We start from the raw sequence: 26,125 nt of genomic DNA, 5'->3' as shown, positions 1-26,125 counted from the left end.
TCCCAAGGACTGAAAACCAGAAAAGCTGATGTTGCCGTGTCAGTCCAAGGGCCAGAAGACTTGAGACTCAGAAAGAGTGGATGATTCAGTTCAAGGTCAAAGGCAAGGTTAAACAAAGCAAAACAAAACAAAACAAAACAAAAACACCTAAAACTAAAACAAAAACTAATGTCTGGGTTCAAAGTCCATAGTACAAGAATTCTGTTACTTGGGGAAGAGTCAGTCTATTTGTTCTACTCAGGCCTTGAACTGACTGGATGAGGCCTGCTCACATTATGCAGGGCAACCTATGTATTCAGTCTACAAATTTAAATGTTAATTTCACCCACAAACACCCTCATAGAAATACCCAGAATGATGACGTGAGACACCATGGTTCTGCTGAGTTAACACATAAAATTAACCATTCCAAACACTATAATATAAATATATTAGTGTTTTCATATAGAAAACAAATGAGCAGGACAGATGGTAACAGGGCAGTGTGTAAGCATAGTGGTTATAAAAAAATGTTTACACAAGTTTGTCACTGATGTAAGATTAATGTATTTATTAGTGAATCTTGAGGAGTCAAAAAATCTATAATAGATAAGAACTGATTGGGATCCATGGGAATATTATTATTTTGTCTTAAAACTACATAGGCCAAACAACTATAGTAGAATACAAATTTGTGGTCTTATTTACTTTAAAAATAGGCATTTTACATTCAAATTTACCACTGAATCTTGTTCAGTAACTGAAGTAACTGAAAATATAATTTAAAAGTGGAATCTGGAAAGACTGAAAATATAATTTAACAATGTAAAAAAAAAGTGGAGGGAGTTTTGTGGAAGCTATTTAAAATTAGAAAAAAAGAATAAAAACAGAATATAATTAATTACAATTTGAAAAGAAAAGCTGAAAAATACCCCAGATCACATAATCCAGATAATAATATAAGACATTTTTATTAATTAACTACTCAGGACACACACAGACACACACACACACACACGTGTGTATTTTATACATATCTTATGTATAATTACATATTTGTATGTTGACTATATATTCTGATTGTCTCTTCACACAATTAATATTTGGTAATGTTTTAGAAGAAATTAATAGAAAGATAACATATTTTTCTTTAGCATGGTTGATCGAATCTGTTCTTTTTGTTGTTGTTGTTCTTTTATTTGTTCTAATTGTGTGGCACTGTATTGTCATCTTAATTTCTAGTACTTACATATTTAGGAGGCTTTCCATAACTTTCTTTCAAAATGTTGGCTTTCAAATTTGGGAAAAAATAATACAGAAATTTGCATAAAGCGATATTTTACTCTAAAAACAAAAGTTAATCTCTAATCGGCATTTGTTCTGTGCTAAATACTATGGATAAAATAATAATTTAGGAAAGACTGTGCTGCCATAATGTTGATTACCCAGTGGAAATATATAGTTTATTGTCCCACAGTGAAGTTTGTTTTATGGTAACTAGGGATGGAATATAACAAATTAAAATATTTTAGTATAGTAGATTACTTAGAACTTTGTAACATAAAATAAATTTAGATAATGTTATTTCTGGTGCTTTTCTTTTCTCTCTGCCAATTCAAATAACATCTGGCATCATTTCAACAATTTTACCTTAAGAATTTCATGTATGTAAATCTGCTAGCAAACTCTCAATGTTGGTTTGTCTAGAAATATGTTTATTTCCCCTTCATTTTAAAAAAATAGTCACACTGAATAAAGAACTTTTGGTTGACAGATTTTGTCTTATAAGATTTGAATGTGCCCTTTCATTGTTTTCTGGCTTCTATTATTTTTGATAAAAATTCACCCTTTTTTTTGATTCATTGTTTTTTAAATATGACGTGTCTTTTCCCTTTTGCTTTATTCAACATTTTCTCTTTATGTTCATCCGTATGCAATATCATTATGATGTATCTCCATGGGATTTTCTTTGACTTGATTTTATTTGGAGTCAAGTGGACTTCTTGGATGTTTAAACTAATGTCCCCACTCCCCAAACTTGGGAAATTTATCATCATTATTTATGCAGATATTTTTGACATAAAATTTATGCTCACTGTTGATACATTTAACTATCTTTCTGATCCTTGTAATCTATTCAAACTGTGAGATCAGCTACATTTCGCTGTTACAACAAACTTTTAAACCATAAAAAACCTTAAATGATTTTCCTTAAGTGGGAAAAGAATTTCAAGAGTACTTCCACTACTGTGATAAACTTTTTCCTTACTTTATAAGGGAAATAAAATTTAGGCTAAATCTTACGTTAAGTAGAGAGAGAGACATTGGATTCCAAGACATAGTTCATAGTATTTGCTACAGGATTCAAATGGTTAGACTGACAATCTCTTTCCATCCTTTCTGTTATAAACATAAAAAAAAGAGACATATTCTGCCTTCAGCAAAAATGAAAGTGAGACTTTTGCTGCAGAATGACAATTATTTCCAGTAATGGTCCACTATCTGTCATTCAGTTTAAACAGCAAATTCATCCTTTTGGCTCTGGGCATAAATAAACAAGATAATCACATACTCTTAAAAAGCAGTCATTTTGTTTACCTCTGTGTTCGAGTTGAATGGAAGTTTGCTGGTAAGTAGAAGAAAAGGTAAATTAAAATTATGTTGCAGAAAAAATCTAATTTATAAAATAAAGGCACCACTGTAATTACAATTGATTTAGATTAATAAATGTGGCTCAAGTTTAAATACGAATATTTGCTAAGGAATCTGAAATCATAAGGGTGTATATAACATTGTCTCATTGGATTGCTACTTTTCTGAGCAACTTACTCTGTGCAATTCATTTTTCAGATAAGTAAACAAATGAATCATAAAAATTCCATTTTAAAGATTTTATTTATTCATTCATGAGAGACACAGAGAGAGAGAGGCAGAGACACAGGCAGAGGGAGAAGCAGGCTCCATGCAGGGAGCCCGACGCGGGACTCGATCCCGGGACTCCAGGATCACGCCCTGGGCCAAAGGCAGGCGCTAAACCGCTGAGCCACCCAGGGATCCCCAGATGTTCTTTTTTTAAGAACATCTTTTAGTGTTGTAAGCATTTCACATATTTATTTACTTAATGTCCATAAAAATCGGTGTCCAACGAAAGATGAATGGATAAAGAAGATGTGGTCTATGTATACAATGGAATATTCCTCAGCTATTAGAAATGACAAATACCCACCATTTGCTTCAACGTGGATGGAACTGGAGGGTATTATGCTGAGTGAAGTAAGTCAGTCGGTGAAGGACAAACATTATATGTTCTCATTCATTTGGGGAATATAAATAATAGTGAAAGGGAATATAAGGGAAGGGAGAAGAAATGTGTGGGAAATATCAGAAAGGGAGACAGAACGTAAAGACTGCTAACTCTGGGAAACGAGCTAGGGGTGGTAGAAGGGGAGGAGGGCGGGGGGTGGGGGTGAAAGGGTGACGGGCACTGGGGGTTATTCTGTATGTTAGTAAATTGAACACCAATAAAAAATAAATTTAAAAAAAAAGAAAAAAAAAAGAATTATTTATATTCCAGATACAAAAAAAAAAAAAAAATCTACTTTACGGTATTATTCTCTCTTCATGATACAAAAATGGAGTCACAGAGATATTAAGTGATAAAAAGAGAGTATCAAGTTAGAATATAAACTGAGTTTGTTTCTAGACCTCCTACTCTCAGGCATCATACCATACTCCTTGGGTATACAAGAATTTTAAATAATTCCTGACAATGCTAATAGTTATGTGTGATTTTCTCATTTTTGCATCAATAACTTATGCAAGGAGAGAAAGGTGGTGGGATGAATTAAAGAAGGGATGGGGATTAGGAGTGCACTTGTCATGATGAGCACCGGGTGATGTATGGAACTGTTGAATCACTATATTGTACACCTGAAACTAATATATCACTAGGCACAGTAAGTGGAATTAAAATAGAAACTAAATAACAAACAAAAACAAACAAAAATCCCAAAAACCTTATTCATCAATTATATTTAATTTTTTGACCTACTTGATAATTCTCTATGTTTTAAAATTGATAAATAGGAGGGGGAAATCAGGAATCATAAATTCAGGCTCACTCTTCACTACTGAATTATTTAAATTTATTCATTTGCAAATATATTGATTGAGCTAGCCACTGGAGACAAAGCAGTAATAAGGATTAAAAAATTCTGTCTTCGTAGGATTTAAATTCTGATGGCAATGTAAGAAAAGAACAAGAAAACCAAAAAGCAGAAAACTACAGATTGTAATGAATTATTTGCAGGATGGTTAAAGGGCGATGAGATAGAATGCACATGGTGAGGAGGCTAATTTCCACAGGGTAATTTACCTGTGAAAAACAGGCACACCAACAGAACCTGCCCAGATTAAATGCTGTAAGAAGTATAGAGGCACATTCTACCTAGAAAAAACATCAAATGATCTCTAGCGTTAAAAGTGTTTTCTATTTTTCCTTCCCTCTGCTATGTTCATCGGTTTTGTTTATTAAATCTCATATAGGAGTGAAATTATATGGTATTTGTCTTTGTCTGACTGACATTTCACTTAGCATAGTACACTCTAGTTCTATCCATATTGTACAAATGACAAGATTTCATTTTTTTGATGGAGATATACATATATATAATATATATTATGTATATATAATCACCTCTTCTTTATCCATTCATCAGTCAATGGACATTTGGGCTCTTTCCATAATTTGGCTATTGTAGACATTGCTACTATAAACATTGGGGTGCTTGTCCTCCTTCGAATAAACATTTTTGCATCCTTTGGATAAATACCTAGTAGTACAATTGCTGTGTGGTAGGGTAGTTTTATTTTTAACTTTTTGAGGAGCCTTCATACTGTTTTCCAGAGTGGCTGCACCAGTTTGCATTCCCACCAACAGTGCAAAAGTGTTCCCCTTTTCTGAATCCTTCCTAACATCTGCTGCATTCTTTGTTGTTAATTTTAGCCATTCTGAGGTGTGAGGCAGTATCTCATTGTGGTTTTGATTTGTATTTCCCTGGTGCTGAGTGAGGCTGAGGATTTTTTTCATGTGTCTGTTGGCTATTTGTATGTCTTCTTCGGAGTAATGTCAGCTCATGTCTTCTATTTTTTAACTGGATTTCTTATTTTCTAGGTATTGATTTTGATACGTTTTTTTATAGGTCCTGGATAGTAGCCCTTTATCCAATATGTCATTTGCAAGTATTTTCTCCCATTTCATCATTTGCCTTTTAGTTTTAATGACTGTTTCCTTCACTGTGCAGAAAAGCCTTATATCTTAATGACATTCCAATAGTTGATTTTTGCTTTTGCTTTCCTTGCCTCCAGAGATATGTCTAGTAAGAACCTGCTGTGGCTGAGGGTTGCTAGAGAGGTGGTGGGTAAAGGATGGGTTAAATGGGTGATGAGCATTAAGAAGGGCACTTGTGATTAGCACTGGGTGTTATACATAAGTGATGAATCACTAAATTCTACCCCTGAAACCAATACTACACTATATGTAAACGAATTTGAATCTAAATTAAAAAAAATTAAAAAAGAAGAAGAAACAGCAATGAAAAGTCCACAGCTGAGAAAATAGTTTTACTATGGACAATAAACTGGGGAGCCAGAATGTCTGAAATAGTTGGAAATGCTAACAATGATACAAGAGGAACTTGCAGGGGATCCCCGGGTGGCTCAGCGGTTTGGTGTCTGCCTTTGGCCCAGGGTATGGTCCTGGAGACCTGGGATCGAGTCCCACGTTGGGCTCCTTGTGTGGAACCTGCTTCTCCCTCTGCCTGTGTCTTTGTCTCTCTCTCTCTCTGTCTCTCATGAATAAATAAATCTTAAAAAAAACAAAAAAAACCCAAGATGAAATTGCAGAGTCTGAATAGGAGTCACGAATATGTTTTAGAAGAGTATAGTATGTATTTGCTGGAAAAGCCTGCCCTATTCACAATAATAGCTTCTTTTCACATCTCCAATTTTGGAATTGATCTCTCAGTTACAATTGATCAATTGATTGGTTTAGGTCAGATGTTCATATTTACCATCCTGGGAATTATAATTAAAAATCTAACACACAATGTCTAGGAATTATAGAGAACTGAGCTACATTATTAGTGACATACAGTCCATGAGCATCTTCATCTGAGAACCCTGGAACTGGTGGTGTAATTTTACAATTTTAGGAATTAAAAGGAAGGTGGCAAAAATAACATGATAAGTAATATCCCTTCCAAAGACCTCTAAACTGAAAATATCGAGTCTCCAGTTGTTTTTAATGAGATCATAATAATCCACAAGGCACCTAAAAATAAGTACATTCTCCCTCTTAATAATCATTTGTTCTCTCTTCCGGACAGATAGAAGTGATGTCCTCTAGATATATTTATGTAAATTATTTTTTTAAAGATTTTATTTATTCATGAGAGATGTACAGAAAGAGGCAGAGACACAGGCAGAGGAAGAAGCAGACTCCCTGTGTGGAGCCTGAGTGTGAGACTTGATCCCAGGACCCTGAGATAAGACCTGCACTGAAGGTAGACCCTCAACCACTGAGCCACCCAGATACCCCATATTTATGTAAATTAATAATCATTACTTTTACTCATCATTTAACTACAATTTTTAGTGTCTGTAGTTTGGATATTTGGCTATTTTGATATACAAATTATATTTATCATCACATTTCATATATTATTACCTTATAACTCACTTCTGTTATTTCATTCTTGCATTTGAAATATCACATATAAAAATTATGTACTATACCCTTTAGTCATACTTCATAGAGTAGGAAGAAATTTACTTTCTGCTTCAAATTGATAACTTTTGTAAAGAGCATTTTGTTTTTAAAGATAAATAGGTATATCTAAAGGTGTATAGAATGGAAAAAGGATAATCCCGTCAATAAATGGTGCTGGAAAAATTGAACAGTCACATGTAGAAGAATGAAACTGGACCATTGTCCTACATCATACAAAAAGATAAAATGAAAATGGGTTAAAGACCTTAACTAAATGTGAGACAGGAATTCACCAAAATCCCAGAGGAGAACACAGAAAGCAAACTTTTTGACCTTGGCTGCAGCAACTTCTTCCTAGACATGTCACCAAAAGTAAGGGAAACAAAAGCAAAAATGAACTATTGGGACTTCAGATCAGATCAGATCAAAAGCTTCTGCACAGCAAAGGAAAAAGCCAACAAACTAAAGGGCAACCTATGGAATGGAAGAAGATATTCACAAAGAACATATAAGATAAAGGGCTAGTTTTCAAGATCTATAAAGAACTTATCAAACTCAACCCAAAAAACAAAAAAATACAGTCAAAAATGGGCAGAAGACATGCACCAGACATGTCTCCAAATAAGATGTAGAAATAGCCAACAAATACAGGAAAAAAATGCTCCACATCACTTGGCATCAGGGAAATATAAATCATTATGCTGAGTGAAATAAGTCAATCAGAGAAAGATAATTATCATATGGTTTCACTCATATGTGGGATATAAAAAACAACACAAAAGATCTTAGGGAAGGGAATGAAAACTGAATGGGAAGTCATCATAGAGGAAGAAAAACCATGAGAAATTCTTAACTAACTGAGGTTGCTGGAGGATAGTGGGTGGAAGGACGAGGTAATTTGGTGGTGGGCATTAAATAGGGAACATGATATGATGAGCATGGGGTGTTATACACAAGTGATAAATTATCGAATACTACATCTGAAACTGATGCTTTACTATTTGCTAATTAATTGAATTCAAATTAAAAAAGAAAGATAAATAGGTAGAACAAAGTTAGGTTTGAGGTAGACAATAGGCAAATCCTTAAGTTTTATACAATATTTTATATATGAAAACTTCAATAAGAGGAGGTAAGATCACTTGATTTGGGTTAGATCCATTGTCTCCGGGTTTCCATGCACAAGATATATATTATATTTGTTAATGACTCCAGTCTTAAAGATTAGCATAAATTAAGAGTCCTGTATAAGGATGATTGATTTTATATTTGGCATCCTAATTATTGTCTCCTTACATAGGCATTCAAACTCAATTAAAATATGCTCTTTAAAAAGATAATAGGAGCCCTGTGAATGCAATTATTTATACCAATCTTAGAATAAGACTATCCAGGACATCAAATGGGCAGTGACTTTGTATGTGTAGAAAATCTACCATAAAAGTTAATGGTGCCTCATGAAATAATAATTGTACTTATGAAACTATAAGCGGAGAATTACACACACACACACATATACAGTCATTTAAAGCTCTGCTTATATCAGCATTTTGTTAAAGTGGAAAAGAAGATTAAATGTTTTTTTTTTTCTTCTTTAAACAAAGAAAGGCAGGTTTTATGAACTTTCATATTGTAAGTACACAAATACTTGACTACATCAAGAGTACAGAAACTATAAGACACATTAACAGTTCAAGTTAAAGCTTCAGTCAAGATATATCTCTTGAACTAGGTATTATTCTAGGCATGCAATAACATAAAGAAAATTATAAAAAATAAGCAATCATCCTCTCCTCTCAAGGAGGTCATTATACAATAGAAAAGTATGTATATATAAAAAATATTATACATAAAGCATATATATTAGATACAATTTGTTTGATTTAATTTTACCTAATTTTAGCCAATATTGTTTTCTTAAATAGACATATATATGTAGATATATATGCACATTTATATATGCAAATATTGGCATGACCATTTATTTTCAGAATGGAATAACTTAAATATTTTTTCATAGAAAAATTATAAAAGGAAGCATTTTTGAGCTGAAAGTAGACTGATACTAATCTTATTTAGTACATTATATAAGATTTCTTCTAGATAGGAAGTACACTGAATGTAGGATGCAGGGTGTAGGATTATATAGCATTGTTTGGGTGGGACGCCTACAATGAAATATTTTACCCATTTGAGAGTCCTTGTCAATATCCATAGATATGAAGAGGAAATAATGGGCAAAAAAATCCCCAAATATCAGTTGTTTAAGAAAACAAAACTTCATGTTCTTAAAATAAGGTAAATATCTTATGCTACAGAGCCAATTATTTTATTTTATTTTTTTAAACATATGACATAATCACACAGGTTCCCAGGCTGATGTAACACTCATCTCTAATTTCTTACTTACTGGCTAGAGTAGGAAAGATAGTCAATTATTACCTGGCTTTTAAAGACTCCACCTGGAAATGACACGCACAAATATGGTTGAAATCAATGTACTTAACCATATACAATTTGAAGGAGTAAGGGAGTGTACTACATCTGCCGACAAGGAAACTATAAATATTTAAAGAAAACTTTGATGTGCATAATGCATACACAAGATATATAAATATAGGAGAGAAGGAACAAAATGATCATTATTCATCAATAAAATTATTTGAGTTTATTAAGCATAAAGAGTAGGGAAATAAAAATCAGTAGAAAATTCTGAGATTTTAGTAAGGTATTAAAGTGCACCAATAAATGTGAAAAAGGAAATATTCCTTAAACTTTAATAGCACTTAGTAAATATAATTTCAAAGAATTTCTATACAAAATGTTAAACATAAAATCTAGAAATATGAACTTCATTCTAAATATGTAGAACTTAAACAAAAGAAGTTATAAGTCTATTTTGTGATGTGAGGGAGGGGATGGTCTATGTGGAGGAACCATGTTGTAAACTACAAATATGCAATTTTGTAAAGATGTTCAATGTCTCTACATTTATATATATATATATATATATAATGTATATATATAAAATATTACAAATATATATATTTAATATAATTACTATACAAAGCTCTATAACAAGCCTTCTTAGAAATGATGGTGAGGAAAAGGTGCAGTGTGTCTTGCCAGGAAACCTTAGCTGGAAAAAATTGGATAACTATAAAAATTCAATCTTACATGTTATGCAAAATGCATGTTTGAGCATTAGCATTTTGAGTAGACACAGGCACTATAAACTAGAACAGAGTTGTGGGTATTCCCTAATATGCTAGGCTATGTTCTCTAATTTCTGGATTACAAGAAAGTCCAGAACTATTGAGAAAGGAAAAGTGAGCATATCAGGACTTGGAGTAGTGACTATCAATCAATGTAAAAGTATTCAAATTCAATATTTTAACACGAGGTTTAGATATACAAGATAATAGCTAATCACCATTTTGAGTGTGGTTTCGATGCCAGATTGGAAGGGTAAGGAAGAATTTACTAAAAAGAATGGAAGCCTATTAAATTATTTTAACATCTATAAAGAATATAAATATAAGGAGGACAAATAACATGGTACTAAACATGGGATGGATGAATCAAAAAATCAAAAAAGAAATTAAAAAAAACAAAACAAAACATGGAGGCAAATGAAAATGAAAACATGATGGTCCAAAATCTTTGGGATGACACAAAAGCTGTTCTAATAGGGAAATTTATAGCAATACTGGCATACCTTAAAAAATAAGAAAAACTTCAAATATAGTCCTAACCTTAGTCCTAATGGAGCTAGGAAAACAAAAGATGAAACTCAAAGCCAGTAGAAAAGGAAATAATAAAGATTAGAGCAGAAGTAAATGAAATAGAGACTAAAGAAAAATAAAACAGAGAAGTGAAAGCAGCAGCTGGTGATTTGCAAAGATAAACAAAATTGATAAACCTTTAGCCAGACTCAAGGTTTGAGTCTCATCAATAAAAGACTCATCAATAAAAAAAAGGGACTCAAATAAAATTAGAAATGAAGGAGAAATAACAACTGACATCTTAGAAATACAAAGGATTTTAACAGAATATTTAGAAAGTTATATGTCAACAAATCAGACAAACTAGAAGAAATGGATAAATTCATAGAAACATATAATGCTACAAAATCAAAGCAGGAAAAAATAGAAAATTTGAACAGACTAATTACTAGCAAGGAAATTGAATCAAGATTCAAAAATATCTCCAAAACAAAATTCCAGGACTAGATTCCATCACAGATGAATTCTACACATTTAAAGAAGAGTTAATACTTAATTCTTCTCAAACTATTCCAAAAAAATAGAAGAGGGAGGAAAACTTCCAAATTCATTTTATGAGGCCATAATTCTCTGATTACCAAAACCAGAGATACATTACAAAAACAAAAACAAAAAAGAAAAGAAAAATAAAGAAAAAGGAAAACTATAAGCTAATATCTCTGATGAACATATTTGCAAAAATCCTTAACAAGGGGCCCCTGGGTGACCAGTTGGTTAAGCATCTGACTCTTGCTTTTGGCTCAGGTCATGATTTTGGAGTCATGAGAGACAGCTCAGTGCAAAATCTGCTTCAGGTTTTTTCTCCCTCTGTCCCTCATGCTCATATTCTCTCTCTCTCTCTCTCTCTCTTTTTCTCTATAGCAAACTGAATCCAACAATACATTACAAGAAATCATTGCAAGAAATCATTCATCATGATATGAAGGGATTTATTTCCAGGGATACAAGGATGGTTCAATATTCACAAATCAGTCAATATGATACATCATGTTAACAAGTAAAGGATAAAAACCCAAAGTCCATCTCAATAGATGCAGAAAAAGTATGTGACAAAGTACAACATTCTTAATGATAAAAACTCTCAATGAAGTAGGTTTATAAAAATAAATACCATATATGAAAATAATATATGAAGTAAGTTTATAGTAAGTTTCATACCATATATGAAATACCTTATATGATAAACCCACAGATAATATACTCAATGGCAAAAACATGACAGCTTATCTTCTAATATCAGGAACAAGATAATGTCCACTCTCACCACTTCTACTCAACATAGTACTGAAAGTGGTAGCCATGGCAATCAGACAAGAAAAAGAAATAAAACACATCCATATATGTAAGGAGGAAGGAAAACTTTCACTTTTTGCAGATGAGATGATGCTATATATAGAAAACCCTAAAGATTCCATTAAAGAACTACTAGCACCAATAAATGAATCGAGTAAAGTTGCAGGATGCAAAATTAATATACAGAAATCAGTTGTATTTCCTTATGTTAATAATGAAGTCAGAAAGAGAAATTAAGAAAATAATTTCATTTAAAATTACAGCAAAAATAATAAAATACCTGGGAATAAAATTAACCAAGGGCATAAAACAATAAACACCCATGAAAAGAAATTAAAGGTGGAATAATAACACTGATGAAAGAAATTGAAGATGACACGAACAAATGGAAAGATATTCCGTGCTCATGAACTAGAAAAGTCAATATTTTTTAAATGTCCATTCTAACCAAGGCAATCTACAGATTCATTGCAATCTATTAAATTTCCAACAACATTTTTCACGGAACTAGAATAAATAATACCTATATTTGTATGAAACCACAAAAGACTCCAAATGGCCAAAGTAATCTTTTTTTTTTTTTTAAGATTTTATTTATTTATTCATGAAAGACAGAGAGAGAGAGAGAGAGAAAGAGAGACAGAGACACAGGCAGAGGGAGAAGCAGGCTCCATGCACCAGGAGCCCGATGTGGGATTCGATCCCTGGTCTCCAGGATCACGCCCTGGGCCAAAGGCAGGCGCCAAACCACTGCGCCACCCAGGGATCCCCAAAATAATCTTGAATAGAAAAACAAAGCTAGTGGTATCATAATCTCAGATTTTAAAACATACTACAAAGTTCTAGTAACCAAAATAACATGATTGTGGCATAAAATAGATAAACTCACGGGACTGAACAAAGTCCAGAAATAAATCCACTTATATGGTCAATTTATATAAGGCAGAGGAGGCAAGAAAATACAATGCAGAAAAGACAGTCATTTTGATAAATGGTGTTGGGAAAACTGGATGGCTAAATGCAGTAGAATTAAACGAGGCCTCTTTCTCATTCCATACAGAAAACTCCCAGAACACATAGGGAGTAATCTCTTGTACATAGGCTGTAGAATTTTTTTTTTTTTTTTTTTTTTCTGGATAGGTTTCCTAAGGCAAGGGAAACAAAAGCAAGGTTAAACAATTGGGACTACACCAAAATAAAAAGCTTTTGCACAGCTAATGAAAACCATAAACAAAACAAATGGGCAATCTACTGAGTGGGAGAAGATATTTGTAAATGATATATCTGATAAGGGGTTAATATCCAAAATAAATATATAAAAAAACTTACACAACTCAACACCAAAAAAAATTTTGATTATAAAATGAGCAGAGAGGGATGCCTGGATGGCTCAGCGGTTGAGTGCCTCCCTTCAGCCCAAGGACTGATCCTGGAGTCCTGGGATCAAGTCCCACATCAGGTTCCCTGCATGGAGCTGCTTCTCCCTCTGCCTATGTCTCTGATTCTCTCTGTGTCTCTCATGAATAAATAAAATCTTAAAAAAAGATATTTGTTTAAATTATTATTATTATTATTATTTTTATTATTTATGATAGGCACACAGTGAGAGAGAGAGAGGCAGAGACACAGGCAGAGGGAGAAGCAGGCTCCATGCACCGGAAGCCTGACGTGGGATTCGATCCCGGATCTCCAGGATCGTGCCCTGGGCCAAAGGCAGGCGCTAAACCGCTGCGCCACCCAGGGATCCCTTATTTTTTTCTTAAATGTGTGGTGATCTGTAGCTGCCACTTTGTAGTCAATGATAGAAACTAAGAAATTAGGGCATATGGTTGGCTCAGTCAGTTAAGTGGTAGACCCTTGATTTGGCTCAGGTCATGAACTCAGGGTCCTGGGAGTCCCTGTTGGGCTCCCTGCTCAGCAGAGAGTCTGCTTCTCCCACTTCTTCTGCTCCTCCCCCAACCCGTACACTCTCTCTTTCTGTCTTAAATAAATAAAATCATTTTTTAAAAAGAAAACTAAGAAACCTATTGAATAAGACCATTATAAACTTCCTCCATGTGCTACATAAAACATTGATAACCAGATGGCTTACAATCCTTTTAGAGTATTGGAATAGTCTTCTTTGTCTGAAATGTAATTAACCCAAAAGAAGATTGATAAAGATACTCTCATAGTGTGTGTTGGAGGATGAGGAGTAGTCTTTTCCAACATACAGTCCGAGTGGTACCAGAGTTCTCCTCTGTGCTGAAATCCAGAAACCTTCTCTCTTACCTTTGGGGGACTAAGTATCCAGGCTTCTTCCAGAAGGTAGTGGAACATTCAGAGTTGTAGAATACAGCCACTGATCTCTTTCTTCAGAAAGACTGTCACACCATCTTCTCATTTTTCTTCCTCCATTATATCTTCCCATCCATAATATCTTCCATGTTTGACAAATTTATAATATAATGATATCTTTCTTTTTCTTTTCTTTTTCCTTTTTTTCTTTCTTTCTTTCTTTCTTTCTTTCTTTCTTTCTTTCTTTCTTTCTTTATTCTTTCTTTTCTTTCTTTCTTTCTCTTGCTTTCTTTCTTTCTCTTTCTTTCTTTCTTTCTTTCTTTCTTTCTTTCTTTCTTTCTTTCTTTCATTTTTTCTTTCTTTCTTTCTTCTTTCTTTCTGCCTTAGACTCAGAACTTTTGGTTCAAATAAACCCTTTCTATTCATCTATCTTCCTACTAGATCTCATCATATATATTTCTGTTCTCTGTTTTGTTCTTGTAGGAAATGCCTTTAAAAATTCCATTATTGTCATTTTAGTTATTTGCAGATATAGTAGAACTTACTGTTCAATCCACTGTTATTATCAAAAGTTTTAGTTTTCTTGAACACTTTTGATTTTCATATTGTACTCCGTAAACATAACTCAAAATTGGTTTTAAAAAAGTACAACACTTTATGACTACCAGAATAATTACTATATATCTCCATATGAGATAAGGTATTGATATATAAGAAGTCTGCTACATGGAAGGTTAATCACAAAATTTCAACCTTTTTTTTTTCTTTTCATGGCATATTTTTATCACAATTTGTAATAGTATCTGACCAGCATACATATATAAGTACATACATATCTACATACATAATGACAATGTACTGAACTAGAAATTAATGGAAGCTTCCTATTATTTTCAAACAATATATAGTAGAAAAATTATTTTAAACATTTCACTGTATTTTCATTGTTAGTCTTCAGGATCAATCATTATAAACAGTAAAACTGTACATATTATCTTTCTAGAAGACACATTTTCTTAATAAAGAATTGCATAATTTCATGTTTGCCATTTATCTGACATAGGCACTGTATCTTGACAGTAAAAGAGAGAACTAATTTATTATTTATAGAGATTTATACAAACATGTATTCATGACATCAATTTGCCCTCTTTAACTGCACCTCTGGGCACCATGTGAATCATTTATGAGGTGGCTATATGTCTCACAATTGGAAAAACTTCAAATTTACAAAGCACACCATAGCGTGTGCACACACACGTTATTTGAGTTTCTTTTCATGAGAAGCAGTTCCTCATTTGAAAGAATAATAAATATTGAAAACATTAGCTCTATCAATTTAGAAACGCTTTCCCAGAAAAATATATTTTAAACTAGTAGCTGGGAGATAACTGTATTGAGACATCATGATTGGTTATAGATTATATCACTGGTAAATTACCATAGGAGGGTTAATAAAACACACAAACACACATCACATAAACTTTGAAAAAAATCTTAATAAAATATCAAGTTGTGAGACTGGACTATAATATATTATGGATATAACAGAAAAAAAAAAAAAAACAGAAAGCATTAAAACAGAGAGGTGAACCATTCTTACCAAATAGTAACATTTATCAACATAACGCTAAAAATACATCATTGACTGCTATATTACCACACTGTGCAAAATATATTACCTCGATATAAAAATGTACCCTATGAGGTAATAGCCATGGGTTAATTGTCATACAAATTAACTAAATAGGGATGCCTGGGTGACTCAGCAGTTGGCCATCTGCGTTCAGCTCAGGGCATGATCCCGGATTTTGGGATCACGTCCCAGATCAGGTTCCCTGCAAGGAGCCTGGTTCTCCCTCTGTCTCTACCCCTTTCTGTGTCTCTCATGAATAAATAAATAACGTCTTTAAAAATTGATTAAATATTAAGAACATATTTTATTTTAGAATTATCTTTATTTTTAACTTATATTCATGAATTTAAGATATTATGTATACAAAGCAAAGCATGTAATTGAATGGGTCATACTGCTACCTGTTACAAATCTCTGCCTAGCTAATTCATTAACATCATATACTATTCAGTAATGTAATCTTCTGGCAAAATACAGTCATGGCAATAGTAGGTAACTAAAATATAATGTCTATACATTTTTGTCAGCTCTAAATGTGAGATATAGGGGTGTCTGAATGGCTCAGTCCATTAAGTATCTGCCTACAGCTAAGGTCATAATCTCAGGGTCCTGGGATTGAGCCCTGGGTCCAGTTCTCAGCTCAGTGGGGAGCCTGCTTCCCCCTCCCTCTGCCTGCCGCTCCCTCTGCTTTTGCTCTCTCTCTCTCTCTCTCAAATAAATAAATAAAATAAAATAAAAAATAAAAATAAATAAATGTGAGATATATATGAAATATAGGGAAAATATGAGTTGTTTAGATGACTAAATATATAATTATATATAAAATATAAAACATGTATAATATAAAAATAATTATGTATAAATATGTAAATATATATTAAATCAAAATCTAAATATCCTATCTCCCTCACAAACTATCTTTTTTAAAACGTAATTTACTGGGACTCCTGAGTGGCTCAGGTGTTGAGCATCTGCCTTCGGCTCAGGGCCTGATCCCAGGATCCGGGATCCAGTACAACACTGGGTTCCCTGCGGGGAGCCTGCTTCTTCCTCTGCCTGTGTCTCTGCCTCTCTCTCTGTCTCTCATGAATAAATAAATAAATCTTTAAAGAAATAAAATGTAATTTATTATTTCCAATTAGAATAAATTGTATTAAATTCTTGCTGTCTTGAAAGAAAATTCCAATGCCAATTTTTCCTTCTTTTTTTGCAGAAAATAATTTTAATGGAGATATTATATTAAAATGTTTCCTGAAAAATTAGAGCATTCTTAAAGTGAGCAAACAGTGGCAGAACTATGTTCTCATTGATCCAATAGGAGGAACTCTTTTTATATCTAAATATTTTCAGACTACCACAAGATACTGCTTATGTTCTTAGTATTTACACTTGAAAATGTGCTTAATTTAATGACAAAAATATAACTTTGAATATATGATTAATCACAGCTACCTCTACATATTAATAATACCAAAACAAAAATCTGTAAGATTATTCAGAATATAGAAGAAAAATTTAACTATACAGATTAAAGGACATTACACTAATTTTGGTCCCCTAGGAGTCCATTGTCTATAAAAGATGGACAGTCTTTTTCTTAGCCAATAAGAATATTCAAATTTTCTAGAAAGATTAATTGGCAACTGAAGTTTATAGGAATATGAAAATACAATATCAATATCATTAGAGAGTTTAATTAAGCCTATAATTAATACTTTTAATATTTATTGAAATACAATAAAAAAATTCATAACAAATAAAACTCTTACTCTCATTAAATATCAGTGTAACCCATTTTAGTAATTTTTTTTAAAATTTGAAGTTAAACACTTTGATTTGATATTTGTGAGAATATTTGTATATTAACATACAGCAGCACATTTAAAGACATTGTAGGATAATTTTTCAACTTTAGACAAGAAAGATTCATTTGATTTCTGTTCAGTTTCTTAAATTGACACCTTTTGAAATATCTAAAATATGTATTAGGGCTTCATTGTTAAGGCTGATTAAAAAATCTGAACAGGTTCATGATTTAGAAATGGTATTTAAATGTAGGAATTTAATTGCAAGTTAAAGTTCTTGGAACATCTGAGTGAACTATAAAAAGAACCCATCATTGTGTTGTCAAAATGAGTGACTGTGACTTTTTATTGTCAAGAACAAATGATTACAATTGTTTTACGTATGACTCTAACATTCTGAATCACACACACATATAAAACATTTTTGCAATTTTGCCAACTAGAACGAGTCAGGTTTCTAGTTACTGTGAAATAAAAAAATAAAAAGTTTGAAATTTTATGCTTTAAAAATCCACTTAAAGAAATATAAATGTATTTATTTTGATCATAATTAAGTGTAACTACCTACATATATTATTTCATTCAAATCTCTGTAAGGAGGTTATTTTGAAGACATACTATGGAGTAACTGAGAAACAAAAAACAGATCATTCTGAACAACAGGAATGAATTTATTCAACAAATCTGTCAATCGCTTTAGCTGTCATACTCTTATATATCTCACCTCCTCAAACCCTGTCATCTGGTAGAATGAAGATTTCTTTGGTCTTTTCCAAGCAGATACTCAACATTAGTCAGAAAAAATAATTCTCTATGCTTATATAAAGTGGAAAGAAAAAAATTCCAAATAACTAAGATTTCTATTTCTAAATACTGTTTTATTTTCAAAGAATAGCACTGTGCTTAGGCTAATATATGTACAATGCCTAGATGAAAAAAGTGAATGAATCAATGAATGAAAAATTCTCAAACCTAAAATATTTTTCAGATTTTTATTTGAGAATAAAATAAGACTCTTGCCACCTTTTGTGGTTTTAGACATGTCTATGCAGAATTCAATTGCATAGTGCATTATGTATTTTAAGTGCAAACTGCAGTTTTGCTTGCTTTATGTCACGTTTACAATGGTTAATACGAATGGTTAAGCAGCCCGGGTAGCTCAGCGGTTTAGCGCCTCCTCCAGCCCAGGGGTGATCCTGGAGACTCAGGATGGAGTCCCATGTGGGGCTCCATGTATGGAACCTGCTTCTCCCTCTGCCTGTGTCTCTGCTTCCCTCTCCCTCTCTCTCTCTCTCTCTCTTTCTCTATCTCTCTGTTTCTCATGAAAAAATAAATAAAATCTTAAAAAAAATAAGAATAGTTAATTCAATGCCAAGTTGGAAATAGAAATATTCTCACAAAAATCAAGTCAAAGTGTTTAATTCCAAATTTTTTTACAATTTAGGGTGAAAACTGAAGTGAGTCACTGTTATTTAATGAGAATATACTGTTGCAAAACGGGCCAAAATGCCTGATTGTTCTCCAAGATTTTACTTTTTTAATTTTTTTGACATAAAAATCACAGAAACCAATATGATAGACACAAGTTGGACACCACACTCAAAACTGTTATGTATGAATATTTTCCCATCCCTTGCCCAGCAGACATTTCAAAAAAAATATGTCTATTATTCCAGTTCATATTTCTATTTATTGAACATATGCATAGTCACAAACTTTCTGATGATACTTTTTATGAATAAGTTTATAATTCACATAAGTTGTGTCCTATTATCCTGTCTCATAGCAATTGACTGTTTTTATTTAACACAATGTTTGGAAATGCATCTGTGCTAATACATGTAAATCAAGGTATTTGTGTGTTTATTTATTTACTCTGTATATGATTACGAAGAATTACTTCTTAGATCTTTGGATAGTCTGATTTATTTTTACATAAATTACTTGTTCATAATTTTATAATTAATTTTATGTCCAATTGTCTCTTACTTATTTGAACATTTAGAATGTTTTTGTTTTACAAAATATTTATTTTAAATATGGTAAAATTTGGGAACCCTGGGTGGCGCAGCGGTTTAGCGCCTGCCTTTGGCCCAGGGCGCGATCCTGGAGACCCGGGATGGAGTACCACATCGGGCTCCTGGTGCATGGAGCCTGCTTCTCCCTCTGCCTATGTCTCTGCCTCTCTCTCTCTCTCTCTCTGTATGTGACTATTATAAATAAATAAAAATGTAAAATAAAATAAAATAAAATATGGTAAAATTTCTCTATTCCTTAAGATTCTTGCTTTCTCGTCTTTTTTTTTTTAGATTCACTTATTTATCTGAGAGACTATGCATCCTGAAAGCTGGGGGAGGGACAGAAGGAGAGAATCTTCAAGTAGAGTTCCCACTGAGAGAGAGCCCCGTGTAGGGCTCCATCTCATGACTCATGAGATCATGACCTGAATTGAAACCAAGAATTGGTTGCTTAATCAACTGAGTCATCCAGGTGCCCCCTTACTTTCTATGTTTTAAGATATAGTTTCATCTTTCAAGGTAAAAAGATTTTCTCTAAACAAAGCTTTCTATCATTCTGTACAAAACTACTAAGTTTCAATAAAAAAAATAACTACTAGGTTTCAATTAGTACATTTTTACATGTCTTGACTCTAAATAAATATTGCCATCCTTCATTTTTCTCAGAATAATCTTTGCTTTGAAGACCATTTGTCATGTTGCTATTGTTTTGTTTCAAATAAAAATCTACTGTGCTTCTGTCATGTTTTCATTTTTCTTCTAATCATGTTTTGTGTAATTTTTGTTAGATTGATTATTTAATATTTTAGAATTTGTTGCTATTTTTAACGGTGTCTCTATAGTCTTTTTAATTTTCTAGTTATCATTGCTTCTTACATATCCTTTCTTGATGTCCTTCTTCTCCTTCTTATTGCTACCCCTCACCCTCACCCTGTTTCTCTCTCTCTCCCCCTCTGTCTTTTTCATCTAATTGCTTCTGAGATTGAGTAGCAACATGAGAGTAGCATTTAATTGTCTTGGGAGAAGTATTCTCATGACTGGGATCTCTCTTTTTCCTCCTATTGTATCCCACTCGATTCCAGACAGAGAAAATGTATCTCTGGTTTAAGAGTATATGTATGTATATAGAACTCACCCCGATAATTCATAATAATCTCTCTATTTTAAGGTCTTTAACATAATAACATCTGCAAAGTTTCTTTTGCTACATAGGACAACATATTCACAACTTCTAGCAACTAGAACATTGACAGCTCTGAGAGTGCATTTGCCCATTACACACAGTGTAAGAGAAGGAATTATAGCCCTTGACTCACAATATAAAGTACTAAAGTTTATACTTAAATGTTCTGTAAGATAGTGATAAAGATCTGATAATGTTACCACACACAGATAGCACCCATGTGACAAGTAATGTTGTAAACATTTCATAATGTTTACAGTTTTAACAACTGTGTGAAGGAGTTATGACTGATATCTCACTTTTACACACGAGTATACTGAGTCATGGATGAATTAACAAATGTTAAGAATAAAGAGAAAAAGAAAAGGGAGCAAAAGACAAAGGAAAGAGGGAAGGAAGGTAGGAAAGAAGAAAGGAAGGAAGGAAGGTGGGAAGGAAGGTGGGGAGGAAGGTAGGAAAGAAGGAAGGAAGGAAGGAAGGAAGGAAGGAAGGTAGGAAGGAAGGAAAAAAGGGGGAAAAAAAGTTTTGTTTTGTTAAGGGAGATGAGAAAACAACATTTTCCCATAAAAGGTATGGTCCAGATCTTTAGTATTTTACTATCTTCAAGAGACAATATGTCTTAAATTGGTATAATTTCTCCAGCAAGGTTACATTTATAGTTAACCTCCCTCACTATTCATTTTCATCTATACTGGGTTGCAGACAATTCCCTTTTACCAATGATGGTTATCAATAATACAAGGAGATATGGAAGAAATTGTCGTCCTAAATTGGAATAAACTGTCATGAAGGATTATTTTTCATATGCATGAGTCCTCACAAGACTGTGCAAGATCACTCTGAGTGACAGGATACCTCCTATCAGTACGAATATCACAAAAGGCATGATAAAAACTTTGTGCTACAGCAGACTACTGCACTTGAATTAGATACACATTGTACCAGAAAGGGGAAAATATTATATAGATATTATGCATCTTCTTGCCCAATGAGATCATTTTTAAAGGATAAATTAATTATGGAAAGTAGGAAATTAGCACAGAAATTTCTAAAGCAACATCACTTGAGAATGTAAAGCTATTCCTGATTTGTATTGTCTCATTAATCAATCTATCAATGATTCATAGCTAAATTTATTCTTCCTTTGCCTTACAAAGGAACAAACATTAGGAAAATTCTCACCATATTCATTGATATATAGTGTCTAATTTTTTTCCTTTAATACTTTTTTGGATCAAAACCAAATATTAACCCTGTGGGTGCTCACAGTTACTCACAGCCTTCTCTGTGTCTTCACTGACCTCACTAAGAATGAAAATGATTTCATGTTTGCATTCATTATATATCTGCCTTCCCATCAAAACATTAAGTTCTTTGGGAACAGGCAATGTGTTATCATTTACAAAATGCTGAGACACAGGAGACATCCTATATGTGTTTCTGACTGAATAAATCAATGGAAATGTATTATTTCTCTATCATGAAAAGAGAGACAGAATGATCAGTTAGGTAGAACAATATTTGAATAAGAAATATGCCCCAAAAGAAGTGGTCAGCATTTGCCAAAAAAACAAAACAAAACAAAACAAAACAAACAAACAAACAAAAAAAAAACACACAAAAAAAATCACTTGAGAATAAAGACTAGAAGGATGTAGATGCCAGATCGTAATGAGAAAGGATGTGGAAACAAGGGAAGAAAGAGCTGCAGTAAGTATAAAAAAATAAATTAACGTATCTTGCAAGAAATAGAAACAAAAAACTGGTTATAAAGACTCAATATACAGCAAGAGCAAATAAGTTTGTTTGAAAGGGAAGGATTTTGTTTTACGCAAAAGAAAGGAAATAGTATAATACACAGTGGGAGTGAAAACAGATAGAAGCTATTAAATGTATTTTTATGGCAATTTGCTGAAGCATTCTTATACTTTTACTATATTCTCCATATAGGATTATTCTCCTAATTGAGCCAATAATTTTATGAAAATTGACATTACATCTAGTTAAACAGCAAGAAAAAATAATTTATAAATTAAATTTAGTGATCATTTTTGTTGTTGTTGCTTGTTTAAATTCTACCTCTTTGTACAAAGCAGTTGGTTGCACTTAATATTTGCACCTCATATTTCTGTTTAGGAAGTATTTCAAATAAATGATTATCTTGATCCAGTGAAATCTTACCAATGTAAGAAGAAAGAGAAGAAATGATTTTGTAAGAGGATAGTGAAAGTCAGTTCAAGGCTTAAAATATGTATGGAATATACAGTTTTGTGGTTGTACATTCTATTTTAGGTATTTAGGTAATAAATAGGTATTTTAGGTAATAAATACCTAAATCAGAGTGCCTAATAATTCTTGTGGATAAGATTTTGCCACTAAATTAAATAATATATATATATATGTTTTACTATATATATGATCTAATATATACATATATCAGACTTATGATAATAAATGTTAATTATATTTTGAAAATTCCAAGCTTAAGATAGCTTTGAGACATACAGACCTGACTTATAAGTACTTACTAGATGAAATAGAAATGCAGGGTGAGGTCAGAGCTAAAGAGAGGCCTTGGGAATCATTAGCATATTGATGGAATTTTTAATCAGGAGAGTAAATTAAATCAACCAAGGAGAAGTGTTGAAAAAGAAGTACAATGAACTAGTTTACAACTGCTTGGTAGAGCCAGTGTTTAAGGATCATGTATAAAAATCAAGGTCCATACAAGTGAATAGAAAGGCCTGGGAAAGAAAAATCAGACAAAATGGTATCCTGCAAGCTAGAAGGAACAGAGTTTAAAAACTGACAGTATTAGTGAGTCTCAGTAGGATAAATACTGAGGAATCTATTTTAGAATAACAGTTTTAATGGATGGAAGAAACAGAAGCTGCATTAATATATTTGAAATGGGAGATGAGGAGTAAAGCTAGTTTTTACAATACTTGGCTGAAAAATAAGTCAGAAAAAGCCAGGAACCCTAAAGAAAAAATGCAGAGAAACTATAAACAGATAATTTAGGCAAAAAGCCCAAAAAACTAAATGAGTCATTGAATGAATTGAACTTAATGGGGCACTAATTAGAAACAGATTAATTATTTTTCAATATTTATGTCCAGTTAGGGTCTGCCAAGTTTCTCACATCCGTCCTTTCATAATCTCTGTATATTTCAGAGAGTTCCCTTTAGTTTTATTTATGTGGGTATTCTCATTCTGGTGATTGCTATTCAGACATTATAAAGTCCTGTGCAGTACTGTGTCAAAATTGAATCTCACAGGAAATTTAATTATTTATTTTATTCTGGGCTCACACCAGAACCATGGTTTAGCATCATTCACAGGGAAAGGTATGAGAGCATGATCTATTCTTCTACTTCTTTTATTCTTTTTTTTGTCTTCCTTTCTCTAACCCACAGCTCTGGTGGGGTACCTTACTCATTCAGGCAAGTTGTAGAATGAGCCAAGTGAGGAGAAAATGGACAAAAGTGTTTCATTATGTGGTATAGGTAGTAGTTCCCTCTTGGATATCAAAGCTTTTTATGAACAGGAAACACCTTTTCTGTGCAATACATTTTGAGGGCTAATTCAAATACACTTTCAGGGTTCAGCAGATAATCAGTGAACAGTCTCCCATAGTATTGAGCATGCCACTCTTCACTCTTCACCAAGGAGCTCTCTTGCAGACCATTCACAAGATTTGAGGTGCCATAGCAGGAGCTGCGAAAGACAGGATCACAAGATGTCAGCTTTCATGAAAATATGTTGCCCACATCAGAAATTTATCCTTTTATGCCTCCATAAGGCCTCCAAGAATGTAAATAAAAGGAGGGGGGCCGGGATCCCTGGGTGGCGCAGTGGTTTAGCGCCTGCCTTTGGCCCAGGGCGCGATCCTGGAGACCCGGGATCGAATCCCACGTCAGGCTCCCGGTGCATGGAGCCTGCTTCTCCCTCTGCCTGTGTCTCTGCCTCTCTCTCTCTCTCTGTGACTATCATAAATAAATAAAAATTAAAAAAAATTAAAAATAAAATAATAAAAGGAGGGGGGCCTAGAAACAGCAGCATTTAAATACTTGCTGTAGAGTTTCCATTAAATATTGAATTCACGGGGTAGCACTAACCAATTATTCTCTCACCCCAATCATGGAAGAGCTACAAGTGCAAGAATAGATGGAAGCAGTCAGGGAGTTTGGGTTAAAGAAAGAGCAGTGATGTTTCTCTTCTCTGCTACAGGCCTTTGAACCCAGGGTCAGTTCTCACTGGATTTGGAGGCTTTGGACTGATGTGAGATTGATGCCTTTTTTAATGTTTGAAATGTACTTAAGTCCCAAATGAGACTGATTTAACAATAGAAAGTGACTAATGACCTAAACGCAGGAGTAGACTGTCCAATCAATTATAATTAGAGATATCACTGAATATCAAGCTTTTCTAAATAATTTCAAGCATAAAAGTAGCAAGAGGCTCAGTGAAACAGAAGGAGACCTGAGAAACTGAGGCAAGTCCCCAGACCTCCATCTTTCCATGACAGATACGCATTCCTGGCACAGGAAAGATGAGGTCCCTAAAATGAGGTTTGTAGGGAGTGTCAAATGTTTGTCACAGTGGCAAACATTTCAATTACGACACATCTCCATTTTATACTGGAGACTGCATAGCTAATGGAATTTTCAAGTGTATCATGTTTCAGAGATTCTAGGTTCTATTTAGTACACATTGTTCTTAGGAAGAGATACTCTATTTTTTTTTTTAAATTTAAAATGCAATTATTAACATATATTATTGGTTTCAAAGGTAGAGATCAGAGACTCATCAATCTTACATAATACCCAGTGCTCATTATATCACATGCCATCCTTAATGTTCATCACCCAGTTAAAGGTATTTTAATGGTAAGTTCTTTTCTCAACAAATTTCATTTTGATGTTTACCTGAGAGTGAAAGTGATAGGAAACTAGTCTGGATCATCTGCTCTATGTATTTTCTCTTCTGGAGATGCACTCCCTACTTAAGCGAGTGGATGGTATTCAGATAAGTGACTTTAACTCGAACTTCTCAATAGGAAAGCTCTTAAATTTTCCTATGATGTCATTAGAATTAAGGAATTATTAAATAGAGAGAGCATGTTTGAAAGTGGAACTCAATATGACAAGAAGTATCAAGAGATGATAACATCTAGGATTCAAGGAAATACTACTTAAACTGCGATGCCACTCCACTTCCAGCTTGGTGAAAATAAGAAAGTTATACCATACAAAGTATTGGATAGGACATGAGAAAATGGGAAATACTTATGCACTACTACGATAAATAAAATATGATCTAGATATCCTTCTTTGGAATATACATTCCAGAGAACACCTTGCACTGAATTCATGAGAAT

The 26,125-nt window shown here is 33.1% G+C and overlaps 1 protein-coding gene across 24 annotated transcripts in view; it reads right to left on the bottom strand.

The window, feature by feature from the left end:
• The window catches only part of LOC144302548 (uncharacterized), a 236,493-nt gene that overhangs the window by 122,371 nt on the left and 87,997 nt on the right, over nt 1–26,125 (bottom strand). For 9 of the 24 annotated variants that reach the window (XR_013369538.1, XM_077880049.1, XM_077880037.1 and 6 more), the window contains one exon: nt 24,028–24,462. The exons of the other annotated variants lie outside the window; for them this stretch is intronic. Coding sequence is in view for 8 of the 9 variants with exons in the window: in XM_077880049.1 (XP_077736175.1) it covers nt 24,273–24,462 (190 nt within the window). In the remaining variant the exon portion in view is untranslated. Of the gene's footprint in view, nt 1–24,027; nt 24,463–26,125 lie in introns of those variants that run through there. 24 annotated transcript variants of the gene reach the window in all.

Source organism: Canis aureus, chromosome 2, assembly GCF_053574225.1.
Source record: "Canis aureus isolate CA01 chromosome 2, VMU_Caureus_v.1.0, whole genome shotgun sequence".
Taxonomy (NCBI): Eukaryota; Metazoa; Chordata; class Mammalia; order Carnivora; family Canidae; genus Canis; species Canis aureus.
The sequence above is the reverse complement of the archived record's forward strand: the minus strand, read 5'-3'. Positions and strand labels throughout refer to the sequence as shown.